A 20,465-nucleotide genomic window follows, 5' to 3' on the forward strand; every position below is an offset into this window, starting at 1 on the left:
TAACTCAGAGCACAAAATAAAGAAAAAATAAAAAAGTAAGCACAAACGGTGGGGGATTGACTGTCTCACGTACGCGCAGACGCTCACGGCAAGGTGGGACGGTCGCCGTGTGCCTGGGGTGTGTTTGCTGCCGTAGACACGCCCGAGCAGAAGAAGAAAGGAAGAGGGGAAGAGAAACGTTGTGGAATGAAAAGCGGTGATGCATACACACACACACACGCGCGCGCAACAAGAGGTGAAAAGGAGCGGGCTCGAGAGCCGATGCACTACAGGGACCTCGGAGGTGTTGCGACTTCACTTTGGAGACAGATGGAGCACACGCGCACCGCTACGTGCCGCTTCGAGCGCTTTTTAAATGGAGGGTTGGCTGCCTGCCTCTTGCGTCTGGGCAATCGTCCCCCTTCTGCATGTTCGACGTGTTGTACTGTCCTTCGCAGACTCTGAGTATGTGAGAGACGCACGCAGATGCCCACACATACGCATGAATAAAGCGTCACGCTACAAAATAATGAAAAGCGCCTGGTACAGCAACAACAGCACACGCACACACACACACACACACACAGAGACGTTGAATTGTCTCAGGCGCGTGCGGTAGGAAGCAGGAAGAGCGAAGGAAAGAAGGAGTACCAACGCCGCTACCGACGGCATACAGGAGCCTCCTCCTCTGCGTGGGTGCTGCGTATGCCAGTATGCATGCGCTTGTGTGCCATCAAGATACACGGATACAGACGTGCACACGTGCGCGCTCCTCTCTCCGCCCTCTTACGTGGGCATCATCCCCTGCAGGATGGCCTGGTAGTTGGCTGCCTCCTCCGTCATCATCTTGGTGCGCGCCACCGAGCAAAGTGCGCGAAGTTCATCGTCGGTGGTAAAGATGTGCGTCAAGAGGTACACGAGCACGTGAAAATCGGCGATTCTCTCGGCAAACGACATGCCCTTCCGCTTTGGATCGTTCATGTAGTTACGCAGGTTCTGCAGCGCCGGCGGTGGCATACCTGGGCGCGAGAGCCGCATGAAGGCCCCGCGGACAATAGGCGACATAAATTGCTGAACCGCGATGTAGCTCGTGAACCAGCGCGTGTCGATCTCCGTGCTCGGAGACTTAGTGACAAAGCGCCGGTGTCCGCTCGGGTCAGTCTCCGTCTGAGCCACCTCCAACGGCATTGTGCAATGCACCTGCCGTGCCTTCTCGGCGTCCTGCAACGCTTCCTCGCCACCCGGAGGCTTTTGCAGCACTCCAAGACGATAAAGGTGGACGCACTGCGGCGACGTCTGCCAGGCTTGACAGGAGACTACGATGGTCGACTCGCGAGTTGCACCGCTCACCGCCGCCGCGGAGTCGGTAAGCAGCTCACCCGGGGCGCTTGTATTGCCACTGCTCTCTGTCGACGGCATGGCTGCCGGTGCCACAGTCAGCAAAGCGCACTCATCACCGTAGCGGGACTGTTCCTTGGTGCAGAGCAGCAGCTCGCGGTAGTTCAACAAGATGTGTTCTGGGTCGCGCATGGGATGAGTACACGCTACGCCGACGCGCCGCAGACCCAGCGCCTTGGCGATCTTCTCTACTTTGTCCATGTGCGCGTCCGGGAGGGGGTCGAAGGCGTAGGTACTACCGTGCTGCTCTGGCTCGTAGACGGCGTGCACTTCGATCGTATGCGTGGTGTCGTCGTAGAGGCCGTAGAGGACTGCGTAGCGCTGCAACTTCCAATCCATCTGCGCTACAAAGCTCTGAAAGATATTGATCGACTGCGCGTCCACCTTCACCAGCTGGGTACGACTTGGCACCCATCTCACGCGTGTCTGGTCAATGGCCGCCATGAGCTGCGAGGAGGAGATGACGTTTGAGGTGACGACAGTGCCACCAATGAGCCTCTTCTTGTCGAGGTCGTGGAAAAGCCCTGAGGCAGGGCACACGCTGGCTGAGTAGGGAGGCTGCTGGCACGCATTGCACTTACGCACCTCAGGTGTGGTGCCCGCTTTCTTGGCAGTTTCGAAGCGCCGGCGCTGCTCCTCTCTCAGCAGCAACAGGGAGTCACGAGAGGACATAATGCAACCGCGCGCGTGGGTGTTCTGGTAGGTGTTTGTTCGTTTTCACCGCAGCGAGTCCTCCTCCCTCCCCTCTCGCCGCCGACGATGAGAAGAAAGGAGGTGTCGAAGGGGAAACGCCCACCAATATGAAGGGTGGCAATCAAAACACAGAAAAGGAAAGCCGCAGGAGAGGCAGCAATGGAAGCGGGAGGGCAGATGGTGCGTGTGGACAGTGGCCAATGACTCTCGTAATCGCACGACCACTTCGTCTTTGCCAAAGAGTCTCGAGGGTATGCGAGAGTGTGAATCGTGATGGGTAGCCGCTCTTGTTCCTTTTTCCTCCACAGCTCGGTGGTTCGTCTGCTTCTCGTTGGTTGCAGTTGAAAACGTCCTGCAGTGTAGTTGAACGAGGAAAATGTGGACAAGAGAGCGTGCTGCGCGGTAGGCGTGCATGCGTGAGGGAAGAGGGGTGTGGGGCAGAAGAGGGACAGAGACAGGGATGGATGCTAGGGAAGGAAAAGAGAGAGGAGGAGGAGGGAGCTGAGCCCATACCTCCACCATCAGCTGCAACGATGTATTTCGTTTCGTTTCGTTTTTCACGTGTTACGAGTTTGTGTGCTCATGTCGGGAGTGGTGAGTTGGGGGGAGGGGGGAGGAGGCCAAAACGCAACCGCACAACAACATAAAGCAGTTCGCTGTGTGTTGAGCCACCACCATTCTCCCCCTACCGCACAGGGTGGCGCAATAAGAAGAGCCCCACCACCCTTCGAGCAGCCAACCTTCCTATTAAAGAGGACCTTGCGCATATAGACGAGTATGTATGGTGTGGGTGCGTCTTTTCATTTGAGTCTTGGCACAGCATTCCTCGGCGCGGGCTTCCCTATCTGCGGGAATTTATGGTTGGGCGAAGTTTCTGGACAAATTCGTGGTTGGAGGGACCTCCTCCCCGCTTCCCTGTCCTTTTCCCCTCCAGCGGCACCAACGCACACAGGTGCGCATCTTCAGAACTCGATGTAGTGCTCCTCATCTTTCCTGAAGAGATCCCGGCGGCCGAGCAAGGAGAGCGTCAGCTTCAGCCCTTCCCGCATAATGCGCCGATGCGGATCGAGCGCTACGCCGCCGTGGCCGCTGCCGTCCTTGGCGGCGCCAGTTCGCACACGCTTCGTGGATGGAAAGGGAAGGTCGCTGCTACCGCCGTATCGCTGGCCTCCCATGACGCCAGACCCCTCTGCATCGCTGTCCTCGTCACCGCCGCGCACGTCCACATGAATGAGGAAGTCATCGTCATCGTAGTCATCGCCAAGGATGTCCACAGCATCGTCGCCATCTCCACCCCAACGGCCACCGCTACCGCCAAAGACCTCCTCTTCTAGGCCACGGCGCCGTTTCAGTATCGCTGCAATGCTCTGCGGCACCAGCACACGCGCGTGCTGCGCAGCGTGGTCGGCAATCTCAGCAATACTTCGAAATCCAAAGGTGGCAGCGATGCCGCGGCCTTTGCCGTGCACGCGCTCCGGCTCGCCCCTGGCAGACCCGTCGGCCTCCGTAAACAGCTGTGACGCTCCTGTGGATGCGCCGGGTGACGCAGCAGCAGCATCCCCCTCGCCGCCACCGCGACTTCCCTGGGACTGCAACCTCCAGCAGGTCTCCATGAACGCCATAGCCGGCGCCACCACATTCACCTGCCAGTGTTTCGACAAGATCGGGAGCCACGCATCTACGACATCGTTCTTTGTGAGCAGCTGCCGGCTCAGGTCCCTCATCGAGAGTGTGACTTGAGCATCTTCGGTGCAGGCAATGACCACCTCATCGCAAAGAGACGGGGTGAAGAAGTACACGTAGTCCTCCGGCGCGAGAGTGTAGCGGGCGAGGTAGAGTGCCAAGGCGCGAATGACGCGGCGAGGGTGACGGGCAAAGTGCCTGCACACGTCGTCCATCGTGAGCCCAAGTCGCCAGCACAGCCCCATCGCCACCAGAAACGGGCTCGCTTCCTCGTGATCATCAAAGACACCGGCGTAGCACACGTTCGTCTCGCAGTAGTGCAGCACCGCCTTCACATTCTGCTCGTGCTGCTCGAAAGCCGTAAAGAGTCGACCTCCACTTGGCGTGACGCCGGAGCTGCGCACCCGCTCCACCAGCCCATCCGTGAGCCTCGACTCCAGCACACCCCACAGCTCAGCATCGAAGTTGAGGTGCGACCTAAGCAGCTCTCGCTTCTGGTATACCTGGCTCGGCACAATGGCGGCAGCGCGACCAGTGGAAACAAAGTAGTTCAGCAGACGGCAAGCATGGGGCAGGGCAATAAAGGCGTTGCGGAGGCACAGCATGTGCAGCTGCGCGGCGACGCGCGAATCTGTGATGTAGAGTAGCAGGTACGTGTTAGCGGAAGATGTCGATGACGCTGACGGTGAGGATGAACCAGCAGCAGCGGAAGCGGCCAGATTAGTTGAGGAGGACGAGGTGGCCGCCACACGCACCGACTGTTGCAGCGATGCCACCTCCTCCGGATTGAGCGCCGTTGTTGGCTTCGCCTGCACAAACACCACCTCCGACGGAGGGGGCGGCACGCCACCACCGCTGGTGCTGCCATAGGTTGCGGGAAGAACAATGCGGCCGAAATGGGCCATGCGCCGCGACACCATTTCCATCCCTCGACGCACATCTGTTGCCATACACTCGATGAGCGCCCGGTTGGCGTGAACATGTCGACGCACCTCGGCTGTGCAAACGCCGTAGAGCTCATTTTGTATGCGTAAAAGGGCTGACGGCTGCACAGTCCAACCGCGTGACGCAGCACCAACGGTGCTACTGCTGGAGCTGGTGGTGGTGGTGCCTGGCTGATTCGACTCCGCAGGAGCAGGGGACGCAGAGAACTCGGTCGGCGTCGATGCTGCCACGGCCGCCGCCGTCTCTTGCACGCCCTCCAGCACGCAGGAGAGACTCTGGGGCGGCACCTCGAGAATGAACTCGGGGCCGCAAAACGTGTGCGGTTCCATTGGGCTACAGCAACGTGCTTTACGTTTCGTCTTCCTTTTCGCTTCGCACACGTTGCGTGTCGCTGAGGCGGGTGAATTCAGTGTGAATGTCCGAGACAGACAGAGCGAGAGAGACGGAAGCGCTGTCACACAGCAATGAGGGAGTCTCCTCCGTTGACTACTGGCGTATCTGTGGGTGGGGGTAGGGGTGCCGCTCTCCAGACTCTTCTCTCTTCGGACTGAAGAACAACGAATACAAGTAGAGGTTGGCGAGCTGGAGATGTGCGAGTAGGTGAAGTAAGAATGCCTGTGATGTGTGGGGGGGGGGGGGGCGTACTGTGGCTACATCACACCTCCGTATTGTCCTTCCCGTTCCTTTGCTTCATGCATCAATCATAGAGACACAGAGAGGAACAGGTGAAGAGGGGATACAAGACGGTGTGGCCGAGAGAAAGAGAAAGACGAACATGCACATTCAAGAGAGGATGTGTGAGGAGGGAGGACGGGAGAGAGGATGCACAGGTGGAAATCATTGCAGAGAACAACAGAAGGGGAACGAGATGTGCACATCAGCGCGGGCGTATTCGAGCAAAGCTCCACACACACACACAGAGAGAGGGAGCGCGCGCGCGGGGAAACTTCGTTGTGAACCGCCAGTCTACACGGTATTGAAGTGCTTTGCTCAAATGCTATCGCGCATCCCCGTTCGAGCGCAGGTATATCTGTGTGTGTGTGTGTGCATTGTCCTGCAGTAGAATACGGCGCCAGAGAAAACGACATGCACAACTACTCAAACAGAGACACAGCCAAAGGCAGCCATGGGGCGCAAGACACGGAGAGGATAAATCAGTGGTGGGGGGTGGACGGGGGGGAGGGGAGGAATACACCAAAAATGAGTGGGGCACGAGAAAGAGTAGAGGGGGGCCTTTTGCTTCTTCAGCGGGGAGCTTCTCCGCCATACAGCACAGGAGCCCAACACCACTTCACGCCTCGCCCTGTCAGTGGGCCCATCGCGCAGCCCCGACAAGCCGCAGACACACGAGCCGCGGCAACGCGCCGACCCAGCCATCGCAGCACAGCCCCTGCCCCAGGCACCTCACACCACCACACCCCGCAAGCCGCCTCGCGCATCCCCCGGGGCGGCCCGGGCACCCCCACCAGCAGGCAGCGAGGGCCAGGCGAGACACGTCCGGGTTGCACCGGCACCCCGCCCACCCCACGGATGGTACAAACGTGTGCACGGTCGTCGCTCGCTCTGACACAACGCCGTCCAGGACATGGCCGCCGGCATCCGCAGCGATACATCGCCCTGGCCTCCACGCGTCGAAGACACTGGGCCCTGCCAGCACCCGGGGCGGCTCGTCATTGGTGGGGAGGGGGGCTGCCGGACTGCCCCGCAGAGGGGGCGCCAGGCTCTGCGATGCCACACCCCGAGACGTGTGCCCTCGTCAGCAGGGGGAATGAGAGGCAAGGAGAAGTCTCGGGAGGTAGACGCGCCTGTGAGTGCGTGTGCCTACAATTTCCACCCTCGCCGTCGCCCTCCCCTCCCCCGTCCACACCTGCTTAAATCACATCCCCGCCCTCCACAGCTGGATACGTCACGAGAATGCACCGCCGCAGAGACATCTGAATCGCGTCCCCGCGGAGCCTGCCGTCGTCGCGGGCTGTGTGGTACTTGCCCGGCTCCAACAGCAGTTCAACCCATCGCTGGTAGGTGAAGGGGTACCACTGCAGCTGCTGCACCTGGGCGATGATGTAGGCGTTCTCCTCGGCAAACTGGGCAAGGGTGCCAGCGGCTGGGGTGGAATGCTGGTTCGACGATCCTGCCGCCCCGCCGGAGACAATGTCGTTGGTCACACAGCTATTAACATTGCTGCCGCTGCTGGACGTGGGGCCGTGCTTACCTCTACCGCCTCCATCAGCGCTTGGTGAAGAGCCAACGTTCTGTGCGCCGTTCGTTGGCGTTGCAGCTGCCGCGCGCTCGCGGCATGTCTGCTGATATTCCTCAGCTGCTATTCGCAGAAGCTTCTCCGTTGCGGAGACGAGCATCGGCAATCCGGCCAACCACTGCTCCTTCGTCATCCTGGCAAAGTCTGTCCCGCCGCTGCCACCCTTGGAGGTATTGCCGCCACCACCAGAGGTGAAGAGTTCCAGCTGGGACTCGAGAAAGGCCTTCTCTTCGTTCGTGTAGATGTTCGTTGTGGTAGCCGCGGTGGCGCCATGCTTGTGGCTGGTGCTGTTGGTCACGCTGTTGTATCCCACACCGTTGCCGCCTACCTTGCGTACCTTGCCGGCGGCAGCGCCGTCATCCTTGCCGGACGCGAAGGCGTTGCTCTTGCGGGGGCCCATTGGCTTTCCTCTCGCTCTTGACAGAAGCTTGCGGAACGACCAGGAGGCGGCAACAGCAGCGCAGGCGGTGGTAGTAGTTGCCGGAGTGGTGGTGGTACTGTAGGTAGAGAGGCAGGGAAAATGTAGTGGTCACCTCGGAGAAGGTGCAGGGAGAAGGGGAGCGTGAAGCGAAAGATGTCCGTCGAGGTGAGGGAGGGGGAGGGGTCGGCAGACAAGTTCGCGTAAAACAGTGCCTACTGGTGTGTACACGCAGCGAGAGAGAGAAAGTGAGGATGAGGGCAGCAGACAAGCACGCAGAGAACTACGAAGAATGAAAGGGGTGAAGAAAGCCAGCTGACTATGTATGTGGGTGGGTGGCACACGAGTGTGACAGTGGTGGTGGTGGCAGCAGGCGAAGGTGGTGAATGAAGAGCGCGCGCGAGAGAGAGAGAGAGAGAGCAGAAAGCGCAAAAGAGAAAGCAACACGACGTGGATCGGGAGAGGGGCATACGTACTAAAAGAGCTGCGGCGCAGAGAGAGGAGCCTACCAGCATAGGTGGCCTGTCCACATGCATTTTGGGCTCGCTGATGTACAGCAATGAAGGCGATTGGCGGTGGATACGGTTGTTGCAGCACAGCGGTTTTCGCTTGGAATCGCTCGAGGACGCACACACCTACACCCGGGTTCGGCGCAGTCACAGATAAAGGAACGCACACACACACACACACACACACACACGTGAACTACCGGATGCACATCACGAAGCACATTCGCTCCCCTCACGCAGCCATACGCGCACTCAGAGACTTAGAAAGCAAAGACAACTAGGGAGATGACACGAGTGTGGCTGCCCGCCCTCCTGCACACATGGACACCGTTAGAGAAGCGGAAGGAAGAAATGAAATAAAAGGAAAACTCAGAGAGCGCGCACACGCGCGAGAGCGGCGAACAAGAAGGAACGCGAGTGCTGTGTGCGACGGTAGCTCCCACAGGCACATGAACAGAGACACACGGATATAGGACACTCTCTGGACAACGAAAGACAAGAGAGACTAGCGAGGCGTAGAAGCTGTACGAGCTCCATGCGTCATGCTTCTCAGCGGCGGTGCGGCGAGGACATCCGCAGCGGCCCCATCACCTGCATCGTGCCTGCCACAGGTACGCTATAGGGAATGAGGTCGTCAATGAGGTCAATATGGGAGAGGATCATGCGACGGCAACAGTAGCGATCCAAGTGCAGTGCGTCTAGCGCCTCGGACTCCGTGTAGTCCTGATCCAAAAGCCGCTGATACTGCTCGTAGAGGTTGCCGACCACCTTGCCGCACGAGTAGCAACGCACCGGGATAATCATGATGCAAGCACGTTTGCCTGTGAGTGTGTATAGGGTAGAGAGGCTTCGCTAGAGAACAGAAAGGGCTTGCTGTTGAATTGGGAGAGGGAGGGGGAGGTGGCAGAGGACAGATGCGTATATGGCGTCGCACAGCTCCTCCTTTGGCCAATATCAGATTCGCCTCGAATGAACTTTCACGAAGCAAAGAAGAAAACGAAAAGAGAGAATGACCGAGAAGCATTGATGGTTATGTAGCACGCGCGAAGAAAGAGAGGGGGTGGAAAGGAGGAGGCGTGGGGAGACAGTGACAGAGCACGTTTGTGCCATAGCGCTCACGCAAGTGTGTTAGAGAGCCGTCAGCATGCACATACATGAGGGAGGAGAGGGGTGCTGGTCACTACCACGCCTCCTGTCGCCTTTTCCCACAAAGTAAATTTATAAAAATCGAACTTGCGCAGAAAAGTGAGCTCCTGTGGTCATGGCGCATACTCCCCCTACGTTCCCCTTCTTCCGTGCTGCAAGCTGAGTGCAATAAGCCTAGTTGCTTACACGCTTAGATGAGCGAGCTAAATAAGTACGGGTGGGTGCGCCTCTTCTGGGCGTGTCTCGCGCGGGTCAAAACACATCTGCCCTCTTCCCTGTCCCCCACCATGTCCCCCGAGTTAGCCCCCGCTCTTTTCGCTAGTTGCGCCTTCTTCCTCGAACGGTCGAAGAAATGTCAAAAGTGGCATTGCACATTCACGCACACGCACGGAGGGAGAGAGAAAGAGAGGGGAGGGGAGGGGGAGCAGGACGGCAAACACAAAGACACCAAAAAAGCCCCTCTCCCTCTCTCTGGTATGTACGTAATGTGTGTGTGGGGGGGGGGGAGGGGGTCGCTAGCGTCGCCATCAAGCACCCATCCATCGGTATCTATAGGAAATAGTCGGGTGTCTTCTTGGACACCTGCGCTTCACCGCGTCGCGGTGCCGGGTCGAACTGAAAGAAGCACTTGTTCATGTGCTCGTCCAGCTCCAGAAGACCGGCGAGGTTCCCACAGCGGTAGCAGTAGTTTGGAGCGCTGAAGATTGTGACAAGCTGATCCTGATGCGTCCAGCTGTAGCCGTCCATGACGAGCTGATGTGCACGGGCGATTGTCTTGATTTTGTTGTTGTGGCAGAAACCTTCGGTGACTCCTTGGCCGAAGGTGAAGCCGGCGCCGCGGGGACTGATGCCCCAGCCATCGCGATCGTCCGGATCCGACCACAGCAAATCGCACATGGGCCCCTCATGCGGCACCTCCTGCACACGGTCGAGATTGCGGATATGACTGAACGTGTCGACCGTCGGTGAGAGACCGCCATGCAGGCAAAAAATATCATTCTCGACCAACGCCGTCAGGGGCAGGTAATCAAACAAGTCAGTGAAGATCGTCCAGACGTTGGCGCTGCCATACTTGCGAATGCACTCATCGTAAAAGCCATACACCTGCGTAATCTGGCGCGACTCGTGGTTGCCGCGGAGAAGATGCAGTCGCTGGGGGTATCGTAGCTTGTAGAGGAGAAGCAGCGTCACCGTCTCGACACTGTAGTAGCCGCGATCCACGTAGTCGCCCATGAATAGATAGTTCGTGTCCGGTGGAAGCCCACCAATCTTGAAAAGTTCGAGCAGGTCGTGAAACTGGCCATGCACGTCGCCGCATACGGTGACTGGCGCCCGCACCGCGTGCACGTTGTTCTCCTTCTCTAGTACCTCCTTCACCTTCTCGCACAGACGTGCCACCTGCTGTTCACTGAGCGGCTTGCACTGGATGACGTAATTAATCATCTCATCCAAGTCCAGCGTGCTGCTGGACCCCACCGGTGGCCCGCTGCCGGCCGTCGTCATGGTGTCAATGAAGTCGCTGATAACTCTCAATTTTGCAGCTGTAGTGTTAGTTCTGGTATCACAGTGAAGGGGCCAGTTCTGTCACTCGAAGTGGGCTCGATGCCTGTCGCTCCGAATGAAAATGGGGGAGGAGAGGGAATAGAGCGTCTAAAGATTGGTAAGAAGAAAGGAGAAGCACGAAAGGGGAGCGTAATGGCGGGGTGTACAAGAGCAACAGGGTGAGAGGAGGGGAGGAGAGGAGGGGTGCTGAGAGCACACTCGCACACACCAAAATCACAGGTAGACTGTGAAAATGAGAGCGTAAGTGAAAGACAGTCTTAGAACTGAGGAGAGCGCTAAATAGAGGTATGTGTATAACGCATATGAATCCGTGCGTGTGCGTGTGCGACCAATCTACCTCTGGGAGGAAGGCTTCTGCACGTCTGAGTACGAATGCGTAATCCTTGGGTGGCGAGACCAAGAAGAAAACAAATCCAAGACAAACTTTGGCACTCAGCGATGGTTCGGAGGAAGAGAAAGGAGGAAGGACAAGCCGAGGGGGAGGAGGAAGTAGGAGGGAGAGAGACAGATAGCACTTGTGTAACGTATGCCCTCTGGGAGAACAAACGTGTCTGTGGGGAGAGGGGTAGGGATGCGGGAAGGTTGGGTAGTGAGAGAGGCGGCTGTCGACAGCAAAGGCTGGGAAGAGATGAAGAAGTGTGTAAGCTGCATGACCTCAATCACTTCTCGAATTACGGCGTTGTGAGCCCGGCATTGCATCCTCGCCAATGCCTCGGTACGCTTTCGCTGCCTCGTAAAAAAGAGGAAAAAGCAGCGTTGCTGATCAGCACGTAAGGCGATACGTGTGTTGTGTGTGTGTGTGCGTATATGTGTGCGTCACTCCAGTCAAATGATTCCCGCGTATCGCTGAGCAGTCTCCTGTGTGAATAGGCCCTCTCCTTCACCAGCGTGAGTGGAAAGAGGGGAGAGAGGAAAGGAGGCGGACGAGCAAGAGCGAGGGAGCTACCTCAAGGCCATGCGCGAGTCAGCATACTCGTCTCAATCGACCCGACTTACGGGCGGCGTCTGGGCAATCGTGCTGCTTGCACCGAGGCCACGCCGGCAGGAGTAGAGTGCGTCTTCTATACAAGAGCGTAGACATGCGTAGGGGCTGTGCATTGTGTCTGCGTAGTGACGAGAGTGGCGGAGCCACCTGCCTCTCCGGCTCACTGCCTCATCGGGTGGGAGCATGAGGGAGGCCAGATGGGTGCGACCTGCACTGAAGACACGGGCAGTGGAAACAAGGAGAGAGAAGGGGCCGTCATGTCGCTGGGACCCCTTCTCGGAGGAAGTGGAGACTGGTCGTAGCACTGACAGGTGCAGTAACGACCTCGCCCGCACTGGGCAGGGGAGCGCGAGCTCGACGGTGCCCCCGGTCTCGTTGCGCCGTTAATGCCCGGAGAACAGGCGCGCAAAGATGAGCTAAGCAAGCAAACAAAGGTGCACCGAAGATGCGTTTCCGCGGGGTCTGGGGTGCTGACTTGCCGGCCTGGGAACGAGGGGGGGGGGCGGGGGTAAGAAGGAGAGCGAGAGTCAGTCGTCAGCAATACCGGTTCAAGGCACGCCTTCACCACTGGGTGCAGTGGAAACAGGGAGGGTGGGAAAGAAGAGGGTGGGAGGAGGGGGAAGGAGGGGGGGGGGAAGGAGGGGGGAAGAGGGGGGGAAAGAAGAGGGGGGAGGAGGAAACAATGACAGACAAGTTTATTGAGGGAGGCCACACGCGCCAACGGTAAATTCTGCGTTTCTGCATGGAAAGCGGCAGGCGCCTGCACTACGTTGCGTACGATGGATGGGTGCGTGTAGCCGCATAGCATCCACACACACACACAGAGAGAGAGAGAGAGAAAGAGAAGAGGGCACCCGAGAGGGAGGAACCAGAAGCGCACAGAGTCTTCAAAGCGCACAGTGATGCGCCCATTCTTCTCTGTTTGATTCTACTCACTTGGCTCGTACCAGAGGAACGTAGCTGTATCTCTACTTCCCCCTTAATAGAGTTCCGCCTGATGAGTGAATGACCTCGAGGGCAGGAAGAGCAGGGGGGAAACCGATGAGTCGACCTGGAGTGGGAAGGGGCGAACGACAAGGAGAACGCAGATACAGCTCAGAAGAAACCTACATGCACACAAGCACGCATGCGCACAGGAACCCGCCTGCAGATAGCCAGCAATTCGCAGAAAACAAACAGAGAGAAATAATAGCATATGCCGGAAAGTAAAAGCAGCGATAACTCGCGATATGCTTGCCCAGCAGCAGCATTAGCGGCAGCGAAGGGGAAGCAGCGATGCTGAGCGACGATAAACAAAAAAGGGGGGAAACCACACACGCACACGGTGGCAGAGTCAGCGGATAATCTAAAGAAGCGGTGAGCGAGGCGGCGGCGGGAGAATGGTAGACACTGAGGGGAAAGAGGGGAAAACAAAGGAAAGGCACGAAATACCCTCGTCCTTGCACAACAGGCACAATCACCCCACCACCACCATCACCACAAGCGCGTGGGCCCTTACGCCACGACCGGCCGGACAGCCATCATCACCGCAGTGACCACGCTCCCCTCGGTTGACCACCTTCCCACTCGTGAGACCCTCTCTTGGCCCTTTTTTCCCTCTAGTGGCCACCGCTCAGCAGTTCGAGAAGGGCAGACGCCACGTACACAAGCATGTCTGCATCAGGTGGCACCACTGCATCGGCACCTACGCGCGCAGTCCCACAGGCAATGGAGGAGTGCAACTGAGACGCCCCCTCGCCAGCGCGGTGCGCAACCATGCGCTGCAGCGGGTATACCCAGAGAGACTTGACCAGAGCGCCAAACAAGCTCTCTACGCAGTCCGCCAGGCGCTTGCTGTTGCAGATACGCCGCCGTGACATCCAGTAGCGCCTCAGCACCGCTGGCAGCACGCTCTCAACGAGTGCCTCGTTGGTGCTGGAGTCCGTGATGTTGCCACCTCGCCAGATCGAAAAGTTGGACGACGCAAAGCGGTAGGAGAGAGTGGTGACGGCGGCGCAGTAGTCCACAAGCGCGTCTCCGTAGAACTCACACACCTCCATAGCCGCTTCGTCGGTTAGGACGAGGAGCAGCTCTCGATGGAGGTCCTCCATCATGACCTGCAGCGCCGCCGCGCCAGGAGCTGCAGCGATCAGCATGGCATTGTAAACACCGCTGGCGCCTGCGCTCCCCACGTCTGGGTCCGCGCGGAGTTGGCGCGCCGTCGTGACCTCCACCTCAGCCCTCTTCTTTGCACAGTACACCTCCAGGGCTTCCTGTAATGGAGGAAGGAGCGCGTACTCGACAATGTACTCGGCAGGCCACGCAGCACCCAGAACGATCTCGTCACATGCCAGAGGTGTGATGCGGCACCCGCTGTGGCCGTGGCGCAGGGCAGCGTGCACCGCCAACTCCTCCAGCGACTCGCCGAAGTGGGAAGCGTTGCCGCCACCTGGTCCGGTGGGAGGGCGAGAAAAGCGACACAGCCGAAGCACCTCCTTGTGCCTATCCCGCACGCCGCTCTGCCGTGTTGTGCTCAAGTCCGCCTCCACCACGGCCGCCAGCGCTCTGTGGGTGCGCGAACGCAGCAACACGCATGCCTGGCGCACATACATGTGCACAATCTCTTCGCCGTCCTCATCGCGTACCGCAGCGAGGAGCACCTCCGGGTGGGCAGCGATGGTCCAACAGCCACCGCCTCTACTGGCAGCACTGGTGAACAGCGATGCGTCCACAACTGTGTCGGGTTGCCACGCTGCCTCGTTCTCCACCACCCACATGCGATGCTCCTCGGGATTGAGAGGAGGAATGAAGGGCACCTCGGTATTGAAGTAAAAGAGAGACGGGGCATCGACCGTACTCACGAGGCGCCGCAGCGCGGCCAGAGCCTTCTTGCGCCCCACTGAGCACAAGCGCCTGGCATCCTTGTTTGTGTTGGATACCCCGAGAACTACATCTGGTGGCAGTAGCAGAGAGAAGGACGGTAGCGCGCACTCATGGTCCAGCCGCTTCATCCACACAGACAGTCCACTCCAGAGTGCCCTCTCGCGCGCACTCACAGCAGTACAAGCGCGCCAGGATGCTTGCTGCTCCACCCTGGCATCAACCGTGCTGCGCTCGCTGCCCCGGATGCCATGAACAGCTTCTTCCTCATTCCCGCCTCGCTGCAACGGTCGAAGAAGTTCTAGGTACTGAGAACGCCACCGCTCGCACGAGCAGCGCAGCTCCGCTCTGTACACGGCGTCCAAGCGAAGAATCGTGCTCTCCGCCTCTGCCACAGGAAAGAACTCCCACGGCAGTCGGTGCATCAGCGGAGAGCACTCAGAAGCGAGGCTCTCGGCGGCAGCGACAGGAATCCGTGTCTCTGAATTTTCAGCCAAGAACACACGCACCGGCAGCAAAGCGGCGTCATCCGTCGCCGGCGCTCTATCGCTCTGGTTGTTATCAGACTGGCAAAATGCCTCCTCTCCTTCCTCGCGTGGAACTACCTCGGCAGTCGGTGAAGGCGGTGGTTCAGTACCCTGTCCCCTGCTCACCAGATATGGCGGCGGCTGGTGATGTTTGGGCCCCAGCACCACCCCTATCCTCTCCGTGACCATCAGGCGCTGCGGTGGCGTCGTCACGTCCGCATCAGTAGCAGTGAGGTGCCCACCTGACGCTGTCTGGAAGCCGTACCAGCACCAAATATCCCAGAGGGACGCGATGCGCAGGTTGACTATGCGCTCCGTCTGCGGGCGCCGCACCGTCACGGCTTTGGAGCCAGACTTACTATCGGTATGAATGCCGTACAGCAGGTCAAAGTCCACCACGCAGCCCACTGGAGGCTGAAGCGGTCGAAAGGATGACCGGGTCGGTGTTGCGGGCGCTGCCTCATCACCAAGCCATAGGGCGCCGCTCGTCAGCGCGCAGGGACACACGAAAAGGTTCATGGTCGTTTCAGGCGCAGCGACCGCTGTGGCCCCACGCATTAGAGACGGTGGCAACATGGCCGCACCAGTCAGACTATCGCTGCCACGCCCCTCGCCGTTCGCACTGCGCGGGCTAACACGCAGCATGTGCACCGGCATGTACCAGCCGCTGACAGCTTGGTCCTGCGCTGCGAAGTACTCCGTGGAGACGGGCAAGAAGGCTAGCCGCGCAGCATGGCCGGTCATGGCGGCGAGAAAGACCGCAACGCAGAAGCCGCTGGGCGGCTGTAGCAGCGCTAGGAGCTCGGCGAAAGTGACCTTGGCTAGTCCGCTAGCGCCCCTGCTACCCACTGTGCCATCAGCACCACGAAGCATGGTATTGTGTGCCCTCGTGCGTTGGATCAGCTCGGTGAGCGCCGTGCCGGTTGAGGTGTTGTATTGCAGTCGAACCAGCTGCAGCGGTGCGCACAGCGCATCGACGACGGGTTCTGGGATGAGCACTTGCATGGGGCGGTACTGGGGGTACACGCGACCGCTCGCGCCCGCCGCCTCCTTCCGAATAACCTTGACGTCAGCGACGTACTCCAACCACGACGAGTATGATGGGCCGCTGGTGCACTTGTCCCTCGCGACGTCCTTATGACAATCTGTTGGCTGCGGCACAGCTCTGCTGTCGCCAATGTCCACCTCACTGAGGTGCACAAGGGAGTTAAGCTGAACAGGGGTGTGTTCTTGAATGACCGCGGCTGCCACGTCGGCGTCCTTGTGACCCCATGCTGCGCGGAGGTGAGTAACGGGTGCCGCCTCCGCCATCTCCGCTGTCACTGTCGCCACACCGCCTTCGCTCCAGTCACCGTCGTGCAGCAGCTGCAGCTTCCCCAGAACGTTCAAAGGTGTTAGAAGAGCCACGTAAATCGTCCCTCTCTGACTCTCATCTAGGGCCCTCATCCACTCCAACAGGGCCTTGAGAGCGGGCTCTCCCTCCAGGTCTGGACTGATTTCAGACAGGATCTGGTGAATTGGCAGCCACCCACGCGAAGCCAGGTGCTGGTGCTCCGGTGTGCTAAGGGTCCCCATGGAGCTCTTCGCGACCGAAACCGTGCGAAGATGACTTACCGTCTTCTCGTAAAGAACGAAAAGTGCTCGAGCATGAACCTTGGTCAGATCCAAGAACTGACCCGCGGCCTCGACCTCCTCACTGGCGGTTGTATTGACAGCCAGACCTCCGTTCTCTGTGCCGTCCCCCTGGGCATTGGGGAGAGCCAAGTCTCGCTCCAGCTCCTGTATGCTTTGCACAAAAAATGGAACAATCTCGTCCCACGACCTCTGGAAGCCATCGGGTAGCAGCACCTGCTCGCCAAAGTGCGCCTTCCACTTGGCCTCGGCCACTCGCAGCTCTTCACTGGTGTAAGACCGCGCCCCCGCCCCTCTCACTGCTTGTGTTTGGTGTTGTTGTGTGCGGCGCAGGTACTCGAGTGCAAGGCGATGGTGGCTCCAGAGGTACGACATAGCCTTGGCACACTTGCCAGGCGTGTCGTACGCTGGCAGCGTGGCGAGGTACATGGCGGCCGCCATCTTGATCACGAAGCGACCGCGACGCCGCTGAGCGGTATAGTTATAGCTTGTCGCGCCAAACTCAACCGGAGGTCGAAAGTGGTACCGCTTTGTGACCGAGTCCGCCTCCATCACGATGGGTCTGGTGGTCATCACCTCCACCCCGTAGACCGGGGTGAGCACTACCTCGTCCTGGGGTATCCCTCACACACACGCACACACATGAACGCACGACTCAGCGAGGATGGCAATCAACGAAGAACAGAGAGAGAGAGGGGAGGAGGACAGCGACTTCTCCGATTAGCAGATGAGCGCTTCTGCAAATATTTGGCTGTGTCTGTGGGGGAGGGGGGCGAGTGGGCAGGCGCTTCCCTACAAGAGAAGCTTCAGCGTTAGTGCAAGAACTACTCTGTGGCCAACGAGAGAGGCTCTGCACAATACAGCAAAGTTGGTTCGTACGTGGGCAGAGAAGAGGCAGGGGTTCAGAGAGAGAGAGACAGTGGGCCTCGGAGAGACGAAGGAGGGAGCGCCCACCACCGGCAAAGGAGTGGGGGAGAGAGCAACGACTCATTCACGCACGGAGCACATATGCAGAGAAAGGGGAGCATCACGAGTGTCTCTCCGTATGAATGTGCGCAGGAGGAAAGAGGCGGAGAAACTGTCAGCCAAGTCCCCTCCCTTCTCTCCTTCGCCCCCTCTCCCTCGCCTCGGTCATCGAACAGCTGCGCTTACCACATGGGAGGCAGGGACGCGAGGGTCTGGCTAAGAAGGGGTGGGGAGAATACGTAGAGAGACGGCAAACAGAGAATCGATACCTGCATGGGTAGCTGAGAACAGCGGCGCACCCTCGTTCCTCTGCCCACCGTGCACATCTCCACAGTAACACTGGCCAAAGGCACAGAGTAGCCAACCTGCATTGAGCGCACACCTCTGCGGCTCCATTTTCTTTTCTCTCTTGCGCTTTGGTTCCTCTTCTCCCTCGGTGGCATCAAGCTCACTCACGTCTACAGCCAGTCATCCTCACAGAAGTCTGTCAGAGACAAGAGAGACGCGTCAGACACCATAGCAGCAACGGTAGTATTAGTGCCAGTAGCGCTCGTCAAGGCGCCATGGTGGCAAAGAATCGCCGACGCGCTCGCCGTGGGAGACGACGCCGCAAAAGAGATGGAGGGAGAGGGACAAGAGGCGGCAGCAGCGAGTGGTGCCAGTGGAGGTTCACCCAAAGAACTCGGCGACCGCACCCGCCGTTTATTTTGTAGTGCCTGCCCTGCATGGATAGTGGGCACTGCTGTAGTCGAAGCAGCACGGACTGCCTCTTCGCCGCCTTTCAGCAGCGCGGCAGCGCTCACCCGCGTCCGCGGTCCGCGACGCGTCGCCGCACCGGTGCCTCTCTTTGCCGTGTTGATGTGGTTCAGGCGTGCCTGCCACCGTTGTTCCATGCGAATGCGCCGCTGTGCCGCGTATAGGCGCCGCTCCACAACCACGCGCTTCTTCAACGCCTTCACGAGCGGGCCCCAGTGCAGGAGGACACCGCAGAGGGGGCATGGGCATGGCTGGGAGGGAATCAGTCGACGAAGCGGGGACAGGGGCGCCGGCGGTGCTTGCGAAAGTGGCGCAGGGCTGGTATCAGCACCGTCTACGGTGGTCGCGGCCTCTGCCTCAGAATACAGCATCCACATCGCCAAGCAGCTCAGATGGCAGCGCAGGGCGCAGAAAGGCGCACGGCTGCAGTACGCCACAACCGAAGGTTGCAGTGGCAACGCGCAGAGACTGCACGGCAGCAGTCCGTGATGAAGACAATTTTGCTCCTCTGCGTGGGCGCGTGCAAAGTCTACCTCGCCATGGCCCGCGAAACGCAGTGGGATGCGGGGTTGTGGTGTGGGTGCCGCCGCTGTGGTAGACAGATAGGCAGCCGGGACGCTGTCATGAAGTGCGTCCACTACGAATGAAGCGGATGCGTTGACGTCTGGGGGCAATGGTAAACACGAAGTCGACAGCTGCGAAGACTCTAGTGGTGAGGGAGGCGAGGAGAAGGAGCGTGACGCCGCACCGCAGCCGAGACTACTACCTGAGTATACTTCCAGGTCGCTGTCGCCCGCGCGCCCTTCGCTGCGGTAGCCGAGAAGATCTGGCATGGACTCTGTGCAAACGCGCTGTGGCGATGGCGTGCGCGAGGCTGCGGTGCGGCAATAGGGCGCGAGCCGCCGCGTGCCCTCGTCGTCCGAGTCAGAGGCAAAGGAGGCGTGCGACCACTCCGCTCGAACCGCCTCGCACAGCAACGATACATCATACGGACAGAAGCTGCCGGCAGTCGCGCTCATGGGGCTGCCCCCCTTCTCTGCCCCCCTCAGGTCTACACTCGTCCCTACGCCAGGCAGCAACAGGCACCGATCGTGACTTAGGTAGGCATCCTCGAAGGCCTGCCGCGTTGTAGCCTCGACATGAAACAAAAGCGACGGGGTAAGCGAGGGGAGAATGCGAGAAGTGGCCGTGGTGGTTGCGAGGGTCGACGACAGCGGTGCATCCTGCAGTCCTCCTTGAGAGTCGAGTGCGGGCGGCGGCGGTGTCGCATTATCGTCTGCCTGCCCTGGCACGGACGCGCTTCTTTGCGAATGCTGCTGTGGGCTCGCTCGAGGTGACTCAACTCGTAGCCCTCTGCCTACGGCCAAGGCACCACGGCGGGTCGCCAGGAACACCTCCGCCCTGGCCGTCGCCTCCTGTAAGAGTGCAGGCTCAAAGATGTGCAGCGTCAGATCCAGCTGACAGAAGAGGGAAGCGCGCACGAGGAGGTGCAGAGTGGCCACTGCATAGGGAAGGCGCCGCAGGCCTGTGAGAACGTCAATCGTGTTCCTCAGCCGCGCGGATACGGTTGGGTGCTGCCAGCACCACTCAAACTTCAGCGCGGCTCGATCGTCGGTGAAGCCCGAGACACAGCACACAATCGTCCACGGACGGCCACGACGACTCGTGCGTCGGGCGCCGTTCACGAGCTCGCCATTGTGCTGTCGCAGCCGCCGCAAGGGGTTCACGGTGTAGCCAATATAAAAGTCACCCTCGCACTGAGGGTCGAGGCTGGTGAGCAAGTACACGCAGTGGAAACGCGTGTCCATTAGTCGCTGACAACTCAGCGCCTGTAGAGGATGTGGATACTAAGGGTGTGCTTGTATGTATGTGCGTATGCCTTTAAATCCACCGCGGAGCTGTTTGCTTCATCTATGGGCTGCCGGTGCAGTACTCAAAGACTGATTGGGGGGGGATCGAGGTGAGTGGAGGGAAGGTGTGCCTGGGCAACGGAGGAGGAGAAGGAGGGCAAAGAACTCAGCATCACCGCAGGCAACGTAGCTCGTGTACGAAAGGTGACGACAGCGGTGAACGTTTGCTCATGTGCAGGCATGTTTGGGAGGGATGAAGTGATGGAGTAGACAACGAGGGACTCCCACCGTACCAGTAG

At 59.3% G+C, this 20,465-nt stretch overlaps 7 protein-coding genes across 7 annotated transcripts, besides 1 other annotated feature; all 7 read right to left on the bottom strand.

The window, feature by feature from the left end:
- Nucleotides 1-765: 765 nt before the first annotated feature.
- On the bottom strand, nucleotides 766-2,049 carry LPMP_251300 (hypothetical protein; the record flags this gene model as incomplete). Its single annotated transcript, XM_010701398.1, has 1 exon — nucleotides 766-2,049. The coding sequence occupies one exon, from the start codon at nucleotides 2,047-2,049 to the stop codon at nucleotides 766-768; it is 1,284 nt and encodes a 427-aa protein (XP_010699700.1).
- Nucleotides 2,050-3,032: 983 nt separating this feature from the next.
- Nucleotides 3,033-5,027, bottom strand: LPMP_251310 (hypothetical protein; the record flags this gene model as incomplete). Its single annotated transcript, XM_010701399.1, has 1 exon — nucleotides 3,033-5,027. The coding sequence occupies one exon, from the start codon at nucleotides 5,025-5,027 to the stop codon at nucleotides 3,033-3,035; it is 1,995 nt and encodes a 664-aa protein (XP_010699701.1).
- A 928-nt stretch (nucleotides 5,028-5,955) lies between these two features.
- Nucleotides 5,956-6,463: a repeat region.
- A 106-nt stretch (nucleotides 6,464-6,569) lies between these two features.
- On the bottom strand, nucleotides 6,570-7,355 carry LPMP_251320 (hypothetical protein; the record flags this gene model as incomplete). Its single annotated transcript, XM_010701400.1, has 1 exon — nucleotides 6,570-7,355. One exon carries the CDS (start codon nucleotides 7,353-7,355, stop codon nucleotides 6,570-6,572), a length of 786 nt encoding a protein of 261 aa, XP_010699702.1.
- A 1,076-nt stretch (nucleotides 7,356-8,431) lies between these two features.
- On the bottom strand, nucleotides 8,432-8,686 carry LPMP_251330 (DNA-directed RNA polymerase I subunit, putative; the record flags this gene model as incomplete). The annotated part of the gene is made up of 1 exon (XM_010701401.1): nucleotides 8,432-8,686. The coding sequence occupies one exon, from the start codon at nucleotides 8,684-8,686 to the stop codon at nucleotides 8,432-8,434; it is 255 nt and encodes an 84-aa protein (XP_010699703.1).
- Nucleotides 8,687-9,577: 891 nt separating this feature from the next.
- On the bottom strand, nucleotides 9,578-10,531 carry LPMP_251340 (serine/threonine protein phosphatase, putative; the record flags this gene model as incomplete). Its single annotated transcript, XM_010701402.1, has 1 exon — nucleotides 9,578-10,531. The coding sequence occupies one exon, from the start codon at nucleotides 10,529-10,531 to the stop codon at nucleotides 9,578-9,580; it is 954 nt and encodes a 317-aa protein (XP_010699704.1).
- Nucleotides 10,532-13,174: 2,643 nt separating this feature from the next.
- Nucleotides 13,175-17,167, bottom strand: LPMP_251350 (hypothetical protein; the record flags this gene model as incomplete). The annotated part of the gene is made up of 1 exon (XM_010701403.1): nucleotides 13,175-17,167. One exon carries the CDS (start codon nucleotides 17,165-17,167, stop codon nucleotides 13,175-13,177), a length of 3,993 nt encoding a protein of 1,330 aa, XP_010699705.1.
- An 851-nt stretch (nucleotides 17,168-18,018) lies between these two features.
- On the bottom strand, nucleotides 18,019-20,124 carry LPMP_251360 (structure-specific endonuclease, putative; the record flags this gene model as incomplete). The annotated part of the gene is made up of 1 exon (XM_010701404.1): nucleotides 18,019-20,124. One exon carries the CDS (start codon nucleotides 20,122-20,124, stop codon nucleotides 18,019-18,021), a length of 2,106 nt encoding a protein of 701 aa, XP_010699706.1.
- Between the last annotated feature and the right edge of the window lie 341 nt (nucleotides 20,125-20,465).

The sequence above is a fragment of the Leishmania panamensis genome (genome assembly GCF_000755165.1).
Source record: "Leishmania panamensis strain MHOM/PA/94/PSC-1 chromosome 25 sequence".
NCBI classification, from domain to species: Eukaryota; Euglenozoa; class Kinetoplastea; order Trypanosomatida; family Trypanosomatidae; genus Leishmania; species Leishmania panamensis.